The sequence below is a fragment of the Macaca mulatta genome, chromosome 3 (genome assembly GCF_049350105.2).
Source record: "Macaca mulatta isolate MMU2019108-1 chromosome 3, T2T-MMU8v2.0, whole genome shotgun sequence".
NCBI lineage: Eukaryota > Metazoa > Chordata > Mammalia > Primates > Cercopithecidae > Macaca > Macaca mulatta.
In genome coordinates this window covers 8,017,969-8,034,678 of record NC_133408.1, presented here as the reverse complement: position 1 = coordinate 8,034,678, position 16,710 = coordinate 8,017,969, and the positions used below count along the sequence as shown (strand labels likewise).

The following is a 16,710-nucleotide window of genomic DNA, read 5'->3' as shown; positions in this document are numbered from 1 at the left end:
AGACATTTTGCTTCAGGCTGAAGTTATCCTCTTGCTCCACCTGAAGAAAGGACATAAAGGGCTGTGCTGAGGGTGGGAGAACAGGAAAGCATTTCTCTTCCTTTCTAGCCATCTCATCATCTCAGTCTCATTATTCTTCTAGAATCACAAAATGTATTTTAATGCCTAATGAAGTGATTTTTGAAAATATCCATTATTTTGGCTACATAAATTAGGACAATCTGACTAGAAACTTAAAAATAGATTTTGAGCAAAAGTAATTAAAACATACCTTTTGGATAGTCCTCTGTGTCGTGTAAATTTTTAAGTATTCGATGACTATAGATGTTTTTAATTTCAAGCTCACGATCCTTTTCCTAAAAAGAACCACAAAACCAATTTTTCTGTAAATGTTTGCTTTTGTCAACCCTGATTTCTTTTAAAAACAATTTAAATGAGCTCAGTATCCTCTGAATACAATCTATAGATCTTAGAAGAAACAGAAATAGGCCGTATCATCCTATACCATTCCTGACATCAAAAAGTACTAGCTTTTTAAACAAAGTGACAAATTATTGTAATTGGGACAGTATTTTTGAAAAGCCTTGCAGGTAAGCTTGTCCACTGTTTTCCTTCTGTCCTGTGGGCCTTGAAGTTTATGAAATATTCTTCTGTACTGTGCCCTACAGTAGCCACTAGCTATATGTTGTGGATTTCATTTAAATGAAATTAAATTAAAATTTAGGTCGTCAGCCACACTATTTGTATTTCCAATAAGTGGTCAGCAGCTGCGTGTGACTAGTGACTACAGTATTGGACAGCACAGGTGAACATTTCCGCCATCTAATAGAAAGTTCCATGAGACAGGGCTACATCTAGACAAGGGCAGTGGGGGAAAGCCTAGAACAAGGGTATCATTGTTCCATTTTAAATTTCAATATTGACTTTTTTGAGTCTTGGCAAAACAGATGTTTTGAAACCTTAACTTGTTGAGGAACAAAAAAAAGGGTTTTTATTAAATATCAAATGCTCCTTCTCATATGTACACCAGGAGGCAAGAAAGGCTTTGGACTCACGACCATTGAATTTTAGTAACAACCATGGTTAAGAGAGGTGGGCATATATGAAGTAAGGAGGAAGGAAGCCAGGGATGTCAGAGTGTGACAGATGTGCATGTGCACACATATGCACACACACACACACAGAGGTGGGCGGGGCGGGGGGGGAGGGGGGGAGAGAGAGAGAGAGCGCGCGCGCTCGTCTCCTTGTGCTCCTTAGGGTCAAATCTATGGGCCAAGGGATATTCAGGGGGTAAGTAACATCTCTGCAGTTTGGGAAAGTCTCAGTGCAAGAGGCCTCAGTGTGGTCCAGGAAAATTGCAAGCCCCGTAAAAAGCGCCTCCCTGCCCCATTCATCATGGAGCTAAAGTAACGTGGTATTGCTCAAGTGGTAAGTCAGAAAGGGCTAAATACTGTCTCCAGGTCAGAGACTGTGCTTCCCTTCCCTGTGCAACCAGTGGGACCTGTGGAGGGAGCTGCACCTGCTCTGGAGTCCTTAAGGTTACAGGTCCAGGTGCTCCCATAGCACAGGCTTTGCGATAGAGAATCTAGCCAGAGATCAGATGGAGGATGCATCTCAGAGCATTTGCATCAACAGTCAGCAAGGGAAGATCACCAGGATTTATTTGACCAGACGGAGAAGAGGCCAGGAGTTTTAGCAGCCACATTCAGTACACATCAGACAGGGTCCTGGGAATTTAAGACCAGTCACTCATCAGGAGAAGCAGGTGTAGAGAGGGGCCAGAGGGCAGAACACAGACCACAGGCCTCTTTTCCGCTCCACCAAGAGCACACATATGTTTTCTCTCATGCCCAGGATGCCATCTCCACTGAGACAGAAGACAGGGATGAGGAAAAAGTCTGCAAGTCTACGAGACAACCTAGCATAAGACTGGAGTTAGAAGAGACTGTGATGAGCTTGTATCCATTTCTCCTTGTCCAACTGCCACCCTCATCCCTAATTTGTGGGACCGGGGCTCAGAAGGAAGTATGGCTCAGTTACAGAAAATAAAGAACATGACATATTTTTGTACCTGAATTGTACAGTGTAGGTTTTCTACTCATTTGAATCATAAAATTAGTTTATTATCAGAGGTACACAAAGGGATAAAACACGAGAATATTAATCTTTTCTAGAATTTAAGTTTCTGGAGGCAAAAATATTAACAGTTCATCTCTCTTTTCTTATTGTGGTAACACTTAGCCAAAAGAACAGTAAATGCTGACAGTTAATCACCATGAAAAGTTGATCAGGTATATTCTGGATAATAGCTTTCAGATGAAGGATACTGTGTAAAACATTTTAGAATGGTTTTTCATCCATACTGGTTAAGAAACATTTTCATATTTACAGGGACAAATTTTGGTTACCTGAAAAATTCAGTTCTACCTTTTGATTTGGTCTGGACACTTGGAGGTCAGCAACAGAGAGCAGGAATGAGGCAGAGCAAGAACAGAACAAGGGGCTGCCACAGGGGCGGCGGGGGTCAAATGGAAGCAACCTGGAGGATAGTCCTCCTTGAGGCTTGGAGCAGAGCTTCAGGTTGGGCACCACGACAGAGCTGGGCCAGAAGTCTAACACAGCAGGCTGGAACACAACCCGGGAGACTCGTGTAGTTGGGTTCAATCAGTCAAGGCAAACAAGAAGACAGCCCGTGGCTGGGAATGTTCATGGAATGCTCGTGGAATACTCAGCGCAGAGACTCCCTGCAAGCGCAAGGGTATCAAGTAAGAGTTAAAGGGGAAGTTGGGTCATGGTGTGGAATCATATTAAGGTCAGCGTTGATGGCTTGCAGAACTTAGATAGAAAGCACTGTCTTAATGCAGGAGTGTGACTGTAGCCTGGGTATAAGACGGGTGGCAGTACCTCATGTGGGAGCTGTGGAAGGCTGATATCCCTCTTCTTACTTCGGCTCATACTCCAGAAGTGGGCCTAGACCTCGGTGTGGGATGACTTTGAAAATGAGTTTCAAAATAAGGAAACGGAACTTTTGACCTTTGGGACCAGACTCTTCCAAGCTCAAACAATGACTTTCGTTAATGTGGCAGACTGTATTTTCCTAGAATTCCCACGACAAGATTTCTAGTCCCATATGCTCTTCAAGGACCTTGTGACACCCTCCCCAGAGGTGGAGTTCACTGCTTGAACTGCCTAGGACCACCTTGTCACTGCAGAAGTGATGCTGTGTGACTGCCAAGGCTAGGTCATAAAAGGCAGTATTGCATCTGTCCGGTTCTCTCTCTCTCTGTCTCTCTCTCTCTCTCTCTCTGTGTGTGTGTGTGTGTGTGTGTGTGTGTGTATCTGTGCATATTTTAGTTTGTGATTGTCTATGTTTGGTTTCATTAATCTAAAAAAAGAAAAACCCCTTTTTTATCTTCCAGAAATTCTTTGTTAGATCTGGTAGTTTTGGTATCCTTTCTGGGATTCTGGATTATTTTATTTATTTTTAGAGACAAGAGTCTCTCTCCGTTGCCCAGGCTGGAGTGCAGTGGTGCCATCACTAAAGCCTCCAACTCCTGGGCTCAAGAGATCCTCCTGCCTCAGCCTCTGGAGTAGCTGGGATTACAGGTGTGTGCCACCATGCCCAGATAATTTCTAAATTTTTTTGTAGAGACAGGCTTTGTTCTGTTGCCTTGGCTGGTCTTGACTTCTTGGGCTCAAAAGATCCTTCTGCCTCAACTTCACAAAAAATGGTGTAAGCCACCATGCCTGGCTTGGAGCGTTATTTTAAAAATACATTTTCTTTCATTTCTATGGGGCTTTGGCAGGGAGGGACAAAAAGCATGTGTTCGGGCCACCTTCTTGATCTAGCCATTTCTACTCTTTTAAAAATGCACAAAATATGTAATCTCAAAAACATTTTTCCCTTTGAAACTTTAGTATACAAATTAAAAATATATATATATATATATATAAAGTAGAATAGTACAGTCAACCTCCATGAGCCCATGCCCCGGCTTCACTAATGAACAGCTCATATCTGTTTCCCACTCTCTCTGGCCCCACTCCCCAGCCCTGGCTTATTTGAAGCAAATCTAGCCCTCTAATAACTTATTTCAGTATCTGTAGCAAACAAGGGTATCCCTTTTAAAACCTAACTGCAGTGTCTTCATTCCACTTCCCCCAATTAATAATTCCTTCACATAACCAAATATCCAGTTTGTTTAACATTTTCCCCATTTTCTATCATTTTTAAAAGGTTTGAATTAGAATCTAAACAAGGTTCAAAACACTGTGACTGATTAATATATCTCTTACTGTCTTTTAATCTATAGGTTCTCACTCTCACCTCTTATTTTTTCTGCTTTGCTACTTAATCGTAGAAATGGGGGTATCTGTAATGCAGTTTCCCACATTCTCACACTGCTGACTGCATCCCATCCTGAGCATGTTCTCCCCTCTGCTTTTCAATTGGTAGGTAGAGCCCAGTGTGTAACCAGGTTTAGGTTCGGTTCTTTGGCATGAGTAGGTGGTGGTGTGTACCTCTGTCAGGAAGCGCGTATCTCTTTTGTGATACTAGGAGCCATTGATGATCATTGATTAGAGCCATTAATTCATTAGGAGTTTCCAAAATAGTGATATTCTAATCCTGTCATTCCTTCTTCATTATTGAGTGGAATGCTTTTATAAGCAGGATCTTATCCCCTCACAAATGATTTGGTTACTCTGAGGAGTCGTTCATACAGGAAAGGTAAAAATGTTTGCTTCTTGTCCTCTACTGACCAGTCTTCAAAATAGCATGCTGTTCCCTAGCATCCTCCACAAGTGACTCATCACTGAGGCGTTTAGTTTTTTAAGTCTCATTATGAACTATGGGTTCATTTGATAAGTTTTAACCTGGGCAGTTATCTTCATTGATCCTCAAATTTCCCCATCTTTGGCCAGTAGGAACCTATTCTAGATGGGCCTGAGTCCTTTTGATACTACCCTAATGGTCCTTCATAGCTTCCTTGCTTTTGTATGACAATACGTTCCAGGCCCATCTAATGTATTTCCTGTACCAGAGCTAGAATTTTTTAGGGAGCCTTGGTTTGTTTTAGTGGGATATGGAACTTACAGACCATAACCTGGGTGCTGGGGGTATTCATTGCTCCTGGTTACTCTGAGAATATTGCATACTTTCACTTCAGATCAAAATCAGGACTATAGGATTTTTATTTGACTCTCTCTTCTGTACTTTTTTTTTGTCCATCCCCCAAATCCCAGTTCTCAATGACACCACCATAATCTATCAGGAGCTGTATCCCATAAGATATACACAACATTCTCAAAACAACAACGTCACCATCATTACCAACAATATCATTACTAAACAGTGTCAGATTTTTTGTAAAGTTATTTGTGTCCTTACAGTGTATCTCACTGGCCATATGCAATGACATTATGTGTTTTGAGTCACTTGGAATGACTTCCTTCTGTGGCTTTGTGCCACCAATAGGATATAGTCAGCGTTCCCTGTCCACAGGTTCTGCATCCTGCGGTTACAAAGGGCTAACTGTATACACATTTGGGTTCATCTGCATTTTACTTTGGATATTTAGGGATATTTTATTTTATTTATTTTATTTTATTTATTTTATTATTTATTTTATATTTTAATTTAATTTAATTTAATTTTATTTTATTTATTTTTGAGAGAGTCTCGCTCTGTCACCCAGGCTGGAGTGCAATGGCATGATCTCAGCTCACTGCAACCTCCGCCTCCCGGGTTCAAGCGTTTCTCCTGCCCCAGCTTCCCGAGTAGCTGGGATTACAGGAATGCGCCATCACACCTGGCTAATTTTTTTATTTTTGTATTTTTGTAGAGATGGGGTTTCACCATGTTGGCCAGGTTGATCTTGAACTCCTGACCTCAGGTGATCCGCCCACCTCGGCCTCCCAAAGTGCTGGGATTACAGGCATGAGCCACCGTGCCCAGCTGCTTTTTAATTTTTTTTTACATTTAATTCTGCTTCATACTTACGGAAAGATTTACATGGTTCCACAAAGAAATCTAGGTTCTAGAGCTGTCCCTTCTACTCTATTCTCTTTTTTTCTGCTGTTATCCTATTATTGGTTTCTTTTTTAAATGTAGGCAAATAAGTGGATATATTTCTGTTGCTTCCTTTATCTTAAGTAGGATTGTATTAGTCCGTTTTCAGGCTGCTGATAAAGACATAACTGAGACTAGGTAATTTATAAAGGACAGAGGTTTAATGGACTCACAGTTCCATATGGCTGGGGAGGCCTCACAATCATGGTTGAAGACAAAGGAAGAGCAAAGGGACTTCTTACATGGCAGTGGGCAACAGAGGACTTGTGCAGGGGAGCTTCTTTTTATTTATTTATTTTTTATATATTTTTTAAGACAGAGTCTCGCTCTGCCGCCCAGGCTGGAGTGCGGTGGTGCGATCTCTGCTCACTGCAAGCTCCGCCTCCCGGGTTCACACCATTCTCCTGCCTCAGCCTTCCAAGTAGCTGGGACTACAGGTGCCTGCCGCCATGCCCAGCTAATTTTTTGTATTTTTTAGTAGAGACAGGGTTTCGCTGTGTTTGCCAGATGGTCTCGATCTCCTGACCTTGTGATCCGCCCGTCTCGGCCTCCCACGGTGCTGGGATTACAGGTGTAAGCCACCGCCTGGTGGGGGAGCTTCTTTTTATAAAACCATCAGATCTCGTGAGACTGATTCACTATCACCAGAACAGCACGGGAAAGACCTGCCCCTATGATCTAATTACCTCCTACCCATCCCTCCCATGACATGTGGGAATTCTGGGAGCTACAATTCAAGGTGAGATTTGGGTGGGGACACAGCCAAACCATATCAAGGATATTACAGTTTCGTCTGCCTCCCTTTCTTCACTTACCAATGTATCCTAGAGATTATTCCATAGTAGTGCATCAAGATTCTTCATTGCTATTTACAGATATATAGATATCCATTGTGTGGAGGTACATTTAATTTTCTTTTTAAAAATAAATTTGGATCTTACTGTATATAGAATTTTCTATCTTTTCATTAAGCATTTCTTTAAGTATTAAGCATTTCTCTGTTAAAAATGATTATTTTTATTTTTTATTTTTTTGAGATGGAGTCTTACTCTGTCACCCAGGGTGGAGTGCAGTGGCACAATCTCGGCTCACTGCAGCCTCCGCCTCCCAGGTTCAAGCAATTCTCCTGCCTCAGCCTCCCGAGTAATGGGATTACAGGCACACATCACCATGCCAAGCTAATTTTTATATTTTTAGTAGAGCTGGGGTTTCGCCATATTGGTCAGGCTGGTCTCGAATTCCCAACCACAGGTGATCTGCCTGCCTCAGCCTCCCAAAGTGCTGGGATTACAGGTGTGAGCCACTGCGCCTGGCAAGAAATGGTTTTTTTAATGGCTGCATATTATTCATATTCATATGTCTGCATGAGGAAGCACAAAATTTATTTTAAAATTCCCCAATTGTGTCTCCATATGGGTGTGTGTTTGCTGTGACCAGGGGATCTTGAAGTCTCTTCTGTTAGATTTCTCAGCTAGCTGCAATAGCCATGCCTATGTTCTGTGTATTCTTTTTCAAGTTTCCTGGAACTCCATAGAAAAAAGGAAAATAACTCTTTTTTCTTCTTTACAAAGGGATAATTTTCTTTCTTCCATCCTCCAAATCCCAGTTCTCAATGATACCAACATAATTCATCAGATGAATTATCCAACTCGTCCAGCTCCGTCCAAACTCCTCACCCCCCAGTATTCTTCTCCTGTCTCTGAGTGATCTCAAGGTTCCTGGGGAATCTAAATTGCCTACTTGTCATAAAATAGTTAAAGATCAGGCTGGGTGTAGTGGCTCACACCTGTAATAGTAACACTTTGGGAGGCCAAGGCAGGAGGACTGCTTGAGCCCAGGAGTTTGAGACCAGCCTGGACAACACAGTGAGACCCCATCTCTACAAAAATTTTAAAAATTAGCTGGGTATGGTGGCATGTACCTGTGATCCTAGCTACTTGGGAGGCTGAGGTGGGAAGATTGCTTTAGCCCAGGAGTTCGAGGCTGCAGTGAGCCAAGATGGTGCCACCGCATTCTAGTCTGGGCAACACAGCAAGACCCTGTCTCAAAAAAAAAAAAAAAGGGAAATTATTGATATGGTGCTAAATTTCTTATGTTAATATCCTAGCCCCCACAGTGATACTTTTATGACCTGGGTCTTTTGGGAGGTGATTAGGTCACAAGGGCAGAATCCTAGTGAATGAGATTAGTGCCCTTGTAAAAGAGGCCTAAAGGAGCTCTTTTTTGCCTTCCTTAAAAATAAAAAAAGTTAAAGATCCTTGTCTTAAAGAATCAAACTTAAGATTTATTAGTTGAGGCTTGAAACTGAGTGTTTCTTAAGCATCTTATCTAAATTGTTGGACATTTTACCAATCTTGAAGGCAGAAAGATAGCAAAAAGCCTGATAAAATATTTTTAAAAATTCTTATTTTTAAAGCAGTATACATATTTTTAAAAGACAGTTTTTCAAACACATTTGTAAGTAAAACTAAGATAAATTTATGAGTCATTAAAATATATCTTAAATATTACATATTTTTAAACATTAATTTTGAGTTACATTAAAATGTTAACAAATGCTATATTAACGTGATGAAATAAGAATGGTAACAAGAAGCCTTGTTAATGAATAGACTATATTTTTCTAATCACAGTACACATTCACCAAGCTGTAACTCATTCTAATAATTGCAGATCCTCTGTTCATATAATTGTAGGGAAAATATCTGAGAAAGATATTAATGAAGTTACATAATTTAGGCCAGGTGCAGTGGCTCACACCTGTAACCCCAGCACTATGGGAGGCCAAGGCAGGTGGATCACTTGAGCCCAGGAGTTCAAGACCAGCCTGGCCAACATAGCAAAAGCCCATCTCTACTAAAAATTACAAAAATTAGCCAAGCGTGGTGTCGCATGCCTGTAGTCCCAGCTACTCAGGAGGTTGATAAGAGAATCACTTGAACCTGGGAGGCAGAGGCTGCAGTGAGCCGAGATCATGCCACTGCACTCCAGCCTGGGCGACAGAGCAAGACTCTATCTCAAAAAAAAAAAAAAAAAAAAAAAGAAAGATAAACAGAACTGTGGATGGGGGCCCAGGCCCCCTGCAAAGGGGAGAGGGGACTTTTGTATATATAGATATAAAATAAAAAATCACTTAAATATATAATGGGCATAAATAGTTCATATATTTCGGGAAACAGAATTTCATTCTTACATTTTGTTTTAAAAGAAATACCTTAAGTTTTTGTTGAAGGTGTTTTACTTCCACCTGCAGAGTCTTGGTAGCTGTTTGAGCTGCTAAAGTCTTCCGAGTCTCAATAGCCAGCTGCCGACTAAAGGCTCTGCTGTTCAACCTCAGTTGTTTTTCCAAGCTCTGAAAACAGTATATATTTTAACTATTCTGCAACCAAGTTAGTATATTAACAACTTCAATTATCATGGAACTAACTACATTTATAAAAAGTGCACATTTTCAATACAATTTTAGTGAATGGCTTATATAGGGGACATATATTAGAATGAAGTATAACCGAAAGCCCCCAAATCCCAGATCCCAGCTCTAGAGAACAAATATCACACGTTTTGAGCCTGTTTTTTACATACTCTAAAATTTGATTTAAAAATTCTTTTTTGTTTTTGAGTTGGAGTCTCACTCTGTTGCCCAGGCTGGAATGTAGTGGTGCGATCTCAGCTCACTGCAACCTCCGCCTCCTGGGTTCAAGTGATTCTCTTGCCTCAGCCTCCCGGGTAGCTGGGTTTACAGGTGCACGCCACCACACCCAGATAATTTTCATATTTTTAGTAGAGACGGGGTTTTGCTATGTTGGCCAGGCTGGTCTTGAACTCCTGGCCTCAAGTGATCTGCCCGCCTTGGCCTCCCAGAGTGCTGGGATTACAGGCATGAGGCCACTGTGACCCACCCGATTTAACAATTCTGACCAGATCCTGGAAATCAGTAGACATCATGGATGGTCATTCCCAGACAACAGAAACTGAATGTTATAAAAGGGACCTAAACCACCATATCCATCCACACTGATGGACTATACGGCAATGAAATGACTGATTTAACTCAATAGCCATCCAAAACATATTCATCTGCTCTTGGGAATGAGAACTATTTTATTGAGAACTGTTAGACCCGGACTTGACAGAAGGCTTACCAAAAGGACCATTTGTTTTTGTTTTAACATAAAGTAGGACCTCCTCCATTATAACAGCAGTACTTTCCCAGACAGGAAAAGTGGAAGACATGGAAAGCTAAAAGGGGGAAAGAATCACTAAAAATACCACTCCCTAAAACATTCATGTTACAGAAGTCACGTTTTGGTTCACAAAACAGTTTTCCTCCACTAAATGCCTACAACCAAACAGAAATTTCTCATACTTGATAAGTGCTTTTTGTATCAAAGAAAATAGTTATGGAATTTGTTTTGGTTTTATGTACGGATATAAAAACATGAACTATTTAGATATATATATATAAAAATAGATTTGCTTTTGCATGACAGACATACGCTAAGATGAATACAATATTACCTAAAAGGCCAAATAATATCACTTTGGTATACAAGAGTGAAAAATGAGGTTGCTCATTATTTTCTGTAGATCACATATCAATTTCATGTGAAAAAAATTTTTTGGAAAATAGAGAATTTTAACAACGGAAGAAATAATTGAGATAAAAATGTGGAGGAAATGAACCAGATATTTACTTACTTCAAGATCATAGAAAATACTTGTGTTTCAGCATCAAATATTAAATAATTAAACCCTAAATTAATTCCATTTATGTTTATGTCCAAACAGACTCAAACTATCTAATGTTAAGACATGCAGGAGAATTCTTAATATGGTATCAATTCCTTCTCCCAAGTCATCTCTTATAATGTAATCCCCAGGCTTTTGACAACCATGTACCATTGAGGAAAATTAATCCAGTCATCTCTTTAATTATTTTAATTCCTTTTCCTTCCCTACTACCAGGAACATTATCTGGGAAAAATTGCTATTTTGAAAATAACTACAAATGTTTGTGTGGTAATGCCTGGCCAAAATGGTGAGGGAGAATGCAAAAGGTACTGAATGGATGCACTGAGTAGGTTTTTAGGGAAGTAGCCTTTTAATCAACAGATTAAGGTAGAGGGTTGACTTCAAAGAGGTTCACGTAACACAATGCAATCTTTAAAGCACAGGGAAAAAGTCCCTTAGCACTGTAGCTGTACTCTCTTAGAGAATGGTTGTGTCCAGATAAACCAGCCCAGCCACAGAGTGAACTCTTGTGCAATGGTCATTTCCACATAAACCAGCCCAGCCACAGAGTGAACTCTTGTGCACTGCAACAGATGAACATTTCTAGTTTGAGCTGCTTCTGTTTTTCCTTCAAACCCTGCCCTCTATTAGACAATAATTATTTAGTGTAGCATGACAAGGGAAGCAGTTAGTAACACTTTGTTACAGAGGGGGCGCATCCATGATTAATTCACACCCTCTCTCTATTCACTTCGAAATCTTAAACTGTCTGGGCTCCTGAAATACAGACCTGTATTTTTTTGTCATTTGCCTCCATTTTTGTTGTGATAATAGATAATTTATGAGTGAGTTCTTCCCTTTCTGCAAGGTTTTTGTCTTCAGAAAGCTTCTGCAGTGCCTGCAGGGTATCTTTAGTCTTCAGTAACTGGCTGTCAGTTTCTCTAAGTTTCCTAGATACCGTTCTTTCCTTTTCCTGGGATTTCCTAAGTAGTTGCCTTAAATTTTTTACTTCATTCTGATGTTTAGCCATAATTTGAGGTAGATTATTTTGTGAATTCTCATATTTTCCTATAGCTTTCAAATGCCTAAGCTGAAGTTGTTTCAAAAATTGGTTTTCTGTAAGGATGGCTTCCAATTTATGATGCATATCAGCTAATTCATTTTTTAGTCCTTTAATTTTATGAAGCCTTGCTGAGAGTATTCGATGAGCCATAGCATCTCTTCTTTGGGCAATCATATGGATTTGAGAATTAAAGAGTGATGCATTCCAGGTGTGCTTTTTTTCAACTGAGATTTCCTTCTGGCCTGTGTAAGCAGATAATCCAGTTTATTACTAGTAATATATACAGATATGCAAATATGCACATATGCATAATCGCCCTCCCACGCCCCCCTGCACACACACCACACACATACACACAAGCATAAGTGTAATTAGAAGGGGAAAAAGACTAATATTTAATCAATATCCATGCTTTAGGCTAGGTGGTTTACATATAAATATCTCATTTAATACAATTATTCAAGGTCAGTTGTAATATATTTTATAGCTGGAGATTTTACATCATTTGTCCAAGGTTACATAGCTACAAAGTGACACAGAATGGATTGAAAACCAGGTCTTCTTTGACTCTAAAATCTGTACTTAGATTTCTATTTATAACAGCTAGACTAAAAACTGTGATAATAGGCCAGGTGCAGAGGCTCATGTCTGTAATCTCTGCACTTCGGGAGGCTGCAGTAGGAGGACTGCTTGAGGACAGGAGTTTGAGACCAGCCTGATCAACAGAGTCAGATCCCGTCTCTAAAAAAAACACAATTTTTTATGTTTATTTTTATTTTTTTTTGGGACGGAGTCTCCCTCTGTTGCCCAGGCTGGAGTGAAGTGGTGCAACCTTGGCTCACTGCAACCTCTGCATCCGGAGTTCAAGCAATTCTCCTGCCTCAGCCTCTCTAGTAGCTGGTATTACAGGCATCTGCCACCACGCCCAGGTAATTTTTGTATTTTTAGTAGAGATGGAGTTTCACCATGTTGGCCAGGCTGATCTCGAACTCCTGACCCTCAAGTGATCCACCCTCCTCGGCCTCCCAAAGTGCTGGGATTACAGGCATGAGCCACTGTGCCTGGCCTCTACAAAATTTTAAAAAGTAGCCTAACTTGGTGGCACATGCCTATAGTCCTAGCTCCTCAGGAAGCCTTGGTGGGAGGATCCCTTGAGCTCAGGAGTTCGAGGTTGCTGTGCGCTATGATTGCACCACTGCATTCCAGCCTGGGTGACAAAGTGAGACTCTGTCTCAAAAACCAACCAACCAACCAACCAACCAACCAACCAACCCCATGATAATAGCTGACTAAGTGCTTATCATATGTCAGGCATTAAACTAAATGCTTTCTGTAGATTATCTGATGTAATCCTTTCAACAACATGTTAAGGGTAATTAGAGTGTAACATGAGAGCCCAATGTAAAGAACTTATATATTCAAAATGACCCTCAAAAGGTCATCAAATTATATAAGAGTCTATCTATTTGTACAGATACTGATTTTCCATCTCTGAATAAATCCAACACAGTCAATTTTTCCTGTTACTTTGGCTGGGCACCAAATGAAGTAATTGGCATGTGTTCAGGAGTCTACCTTTTTTTTTTTGAGACGGAGTCTCGCTCTGTCACCCAGGCTGGAGTGCAGTGGCACGATCTCGGCTCACTGCAAGCTCCACCTCCCAGGTTCACACCATTCTCCTGCCTCAGCCTCCCGAGTAGCTGGGACTACAGGCGCCCGCCACTGCGCAGGGCTAATTTTTTTTGTATTTTTAGTAGAGACGGGGTTTCACTATGTTAGCCAGGATGGTCTCGATCTCCTGACCTCGTGATCTGCCCGCCTCGGCCTCCCAAAGTGCTGGGATTACAGGTGTGAGCCACCGCGCCCGGCCCAGGGGTCTGTCTTAAGCAAAAGTCTCTAAAAAACATCACACTTAGCACCAAGCTTACATAATTGAATTTGAGTATGTTAAATGCATGTGTAAATCACTGTACTATTATCCCATTTTAAAGATAAACACACTGAAGCTTGGGGATGTCCCTTGTCAATGAGCACACAGCTAGGAAGTGGTGAGACAGAGCCCACTGTCTGTGTTGGGTGGGAACAGGCAATTCTACCTGTGATAGAAACAATGAACTAAGAGAGCCAAAGCATGCTCTGGAGATGAAGCATTTGAATCATAACTATGAAAGAACTCGTAAGATTATACAACACAGTATCACATCAGTAACTGGTGGCCTATCTTTGCAATTATGCCTTCAAGTGTATTTATTTTCCCACAGTTTAGTAGGGGCTATGGCTGAATATTGAGTATTTTAGAATAGGCTTCTGAGCACACTAAGTGGGAAGCAGAGCAGGCCAGCCTCTAGGACATCTACTAGAAGGCCTGTGAAGAGGTGTCTGTGGTTTTGTTGAGGCCATACACTTTAATACTCTGGGCACTGACTAGGGAAGCTCTAGACCCAGGCCATATGGATCAGGCTGGTTTAAAATAGGGGTGGGCAAAGACTGACATGTTCTACACTATGGCCAGCATGACTGAACCTGACCCCCAACTTGTAATGTCTTCCAGCTCTTAGGTGCTCTGACCCTGGAGGAGATAGGGATTTCACTGAGATGAGAAGGATGGATGATGGGATCCACGGGCACTGGAGGCTTATATTCCCCTTATGCCATGCTCAAGTGATGGGAGGGCAGAGGCATTAGAGGGTGCCGAGGGACTAAACGCCATGGCCCCAGGAGCTCTGGCCAAGGCCCCAGGAGTCAAGAAGTGCACAGAGGGCATGGATGCTATGGAAAGGGGAGGGGCTGGCCTTTTAAAGATCACGTGGCTTGGACAAGGAACAGGTAAGCGGTAAAAATGAAAGGCAGAGGCTCCTCCCCCAATATTATTTGTGTAAGGCCCTTTCCACATCCCTGCCCCCTCATATTCCCTCATTCCCCAAACGTGTCTGAGATTGAATTTCCTGTCTACCCTAGTGAGTGGGTGGGGAGGACAAGCCAGGTTTGTTGGCTTCAGAAAGGTAAGTATACCACTTGCATTTGAGGGGTATGTAACAAATTCATACTGTATCCATCACACATACTTGTGTAACTATAAAGGCTATGGAAAATTGGAATAGGGTGTATTCCTTAACGATTTTATATCTCATTATCCTAACCCACACATAAGAATGGTATAATTTATAATTTCAATCCCATTTCACAAATAATAGAAGATTTAGCTGAATGACTATTCTTAAGACAACTAAGTTTTAAACCACTGAATTAAAATAAAACATTCACTCAAGTTAACTTAATTCACCACAAACATAAATTTAAGTCCATAGTTGCCAAAACGGCATCTGCACATTATGTATAATGACGTATGCTCTTCTGAACAGTTCTAAGAATGTCCCCATGCTCACTTCACCCACAAACAGGCCTGTCTTCCTTCCCAGCCTGTCTCCCCAGGCCGCCCTCCTCCTCAAACCCTTACTGTAGAAGCTCTCTTGTCCTCCTTAGTCCATGCTGTTTCCTCCTCCTCTTCTGCCTGGCCTCATCCTAGTTCCCTCTCCTGTCATTGTCCCCTTTGGTCTCATTGTCCCATTTCTATCCCTGTGCTCCTCCACACCTTCACTCCAGCTCTGCTTCTGACATACGGACTGGGGGGTCCGCACTGTATTTTACCCTAACAAAGATGAACTCATTTTCTCCACGAACCAGGGTGAAGAAGAGGTTCACAGGAGGAGCCTTTCCCCTTGCTGTTGTCGGTAGTTTCCATGGTTAGCCTGCTAGAGAAGGTGTGTCTTCAGCGCTGCCTTAGGTTGTCCACCTATACCTGACCAAGGACAACAGGGCAGAAGGTGTTCCAAGCATTTGGATGTGGTAAATTAACTTTTTTTTTTGCATACTAATGTCTTGAATGACCATGACATGTTTTTGGCATTGTATTGACAAAGAAAATCTGTCAAGGAAGCAATTTTAACAGGATACGTAACTGAAAGAGTTCTGAAAAGACATTTTCTAGAAAAGAAGGATAATCTTTGAAAAGCAAATTGCATGACTATATTGCTTGCTATTTACAATGAGTTAAGTAAATTTCCAATGTTTGACCAAAGCAAAAATTCTATTAAATTGAAGTCCTCATTTCATACTCGTAATTTTCTCCATGAAATGTCTTTCTGCCATAAAATTTGCTTTCATCAATTTTCTAAGATGGGAATTGAAAATAATCTCTGATGTTACTGTTCTTTGGTGAATTCTGAATCTCTGTTGGTGGTTCCTCATTCAGCATTACCTCCCCTTAGGGTCAGAGAGCTACTTTTAATTGAACATTTGCTTGAGAAGGGGCTGTTCTGGCTAAAACATTAAGACTTTCGCTTTGGGTTAGAATTATATGACACCAGGGTGGAAGAAATTACTTGCTGCTGCAAACACTGGCAAAACATGAACTGGGGAATAAAAGAAAAAGACGAGGAAATACTTTATTGTTCTGTGACAAAGCTTGAGGTTGCAATTAGTATTTTACGTTCATCATATGCTGGGCAAGGGTTTCCTGGGACATAAAAATCTGAGTTAAAGATGCATGCAAGATTTATTTAAAAGAATTTCAGAGTATTAATATACAAAAGGACACCCAAGTAAGAGCAAACCTTTTACTCTTCTAGATAATGGAATTTAGGATTCTGGTCTCCTGTGAAGTAACTGAATTAATTTAGGTTGTTCTCAATTTATAAACAGGCATCTTGCACAAAGAACTCAATAAGCATTTGTTGAATAAATAAATGAGGAATCAGCTTTAAAAAGCTAAATTATAGGGTACTTAGAACTCAAAATGCAGTTTCTCTCTTGTAGAAAGTTTTATAAATGCTAACTGCCCTCTTGC

General features: G+C 40.9%; 1 protein-coding gene across 7 annotated transcripts in view; it reads right to left on the bottom strand.

Moving 5' to 3' along the window:
- LCA5L (lebercilin LCA5 like) overlaps positions 1-16,710 on the bottom strand; it is a 44,143-nt gene that overhangs the window by 6,703 nt on the left and 20,730 nt on the right. For 4 of the 7 annotated variants that reach the window (NM_001194409.2, XM_077995188.1, XM_077995187.1 and 1 more), the window contains 3 exon segments: positions 272-356; positions 9,285-9,422; positions 11,592-12,106. In NM_001194409.2, the coding sequence (NP_001181338.1) occupies positions 272-356; positions 9,285-9,422; positions 11,592-12,106 (738 nt within the window). 7 annotated transcript variants of the gene reach the window in all.